At 66.6% G+C, this 1,250-nt stretch overlaps 1 protein-coding gene across 1 annotated transcript; it reads right to left on the bottom strand.

Annotated features, from left to right (window-relative positions):
* Positions 1-33: 33 nt before the first annotated feature.
* Positions 34-1,244, bottom strand: LOC122544987 (potassium voltage-gated channel subfamily D member 1-like). The gene has a single exon (XM_043684222.1). The coding sequence runs from the start codon at positions 1,162-1,164 to the stop codon at positions 34-36; it is 1,131 nt and encodes a 376-aa protein (XP_043540157.1). The 5' UTR covers positions 1,165-1,244.
* Positions 1,245-1,250: the final 6 nt, after the last annotated feature.

The raw sequence follows: 1,250 nt of genomic DNA, 5'->3' as shown, positions 1-1,250 counted from the left end.
GGGACAGGGAGGGGGTGTCCGGGACGGGGAACCTTACCCGAGGGTGGTCATGGTGACGATGGTGTACCAGAAGGCAGCCGGGATGCTGATGAAGTTGGTGCCCTCGGTGTTTTTCTCGGCGTAGTACATGACGGTGGCGAAGATGATGATGGCCATGGTGAGCGAGAACAGCAGGAAGCCCAGCTCCGAGGCGCAGCTCTTGAGCGTGTAGCCCAGGATCCGGAGCCCCTGGGAATGCCGGGAGAACTTGAAGATGCGGAAGACCCTGAAGACCCGCAGGGTGACGAAGGCGCCGCTGACGTCCTCGTTCTTGGGCATGACCAGGCCGATGTAGTAGGGCAGAATGGCCACCACGTCGATGACGCTCATGACGCTGCGGGCAAAGTGCCAGCGGTCGGGCGCCGCGAACAGCCGCAGCAGGTACTCGCAGGTGAAGATCAGCACGCAGGCGGTGTCCATGCAGACGAAGGCCAAGCCGAACCGCTCGCCGCACGGCACCTCGCGGCGCTGCCCGGCAGGGGGCCGGCAGGGCACCGTCTCCACCACGTTGGCGATGACCGAGACGGCGATGAAGAAGCCGGTGACATAGTAGAACACCAGCGCCACCGTGCTGGTGTGCGGGTTCTCGAAGGCCCGCCAGAGCCGCTGCCGCCCGGTGCTGTTGGGCGGCAGCGGGCAGTCGGAACCCCCCTCGCCCCCGGCGCCCCCCTCGCCGTCCTCTGCCGAGCGCTCGGCGTTCTCCTTCTTGCGGTCGCGGTACTCCTCCATGCAACAGTCGCCGATGATCTCGGGGATGACGCCGAAGAACGCCAGCTCCTCGTCGAAGGCCGCGATGCACTCCTGCCGCGGGTAGTGCAGCTTGCCGGTGCGGTAGAAGTTGAGGATGTGCCGGAACATGTCGGCGTCCCGGTCAAAGAAGTATTCCTGGGTGTCCTCGCTGAAGAAGAATTCCTTCTCGGAGCTGCCGAGGAGCGTGTCCGGGTAACGGTCTAAGGTGTCCTTCCACGTTTGGAAACGCCGGCCGCTCACGTTCACCACCAGCATCTCGTCGGTCTTGCGGCGCCTCTCCAGGGGGGCGCCGGGCATCGGCGCTTTGGCCAGGGGGAGCCAGCCCACCGCCGCTGCCCTGGCAAAGGGCAACCAGGTGGCTACGCCGGCCGCCATGATGGGTCAGAGTCCGGGCGCCTGTGCCAGGGCACACTCGCTCGCCGCCAGTGCGCCGCCCGTTGGGGGTGGGGGGGGGGAGAGCG

This window comes from Chiloscyllium plagiosum, unplaced genomic scaffold, assembly GCF_004010195.1.
Source record: "Chiloscyllium plagiosum isolate BGI_BamShark_2017 unplaced genomic scaffold, ASM401019v2 scaf_37688, whole genome shotgun sequence".
NCBI lineage: Eukaryota > Metazoa > Chordata > Chondrichthyes > Orectolobiformes > Hemiscylliidae > Chiloscyllium > Chiloscyllium plagiosum.
Note: the sequence above shows the minus strand (reverse complement) of the source record. Positions and strands in the feature narration are given on the sequence as shown.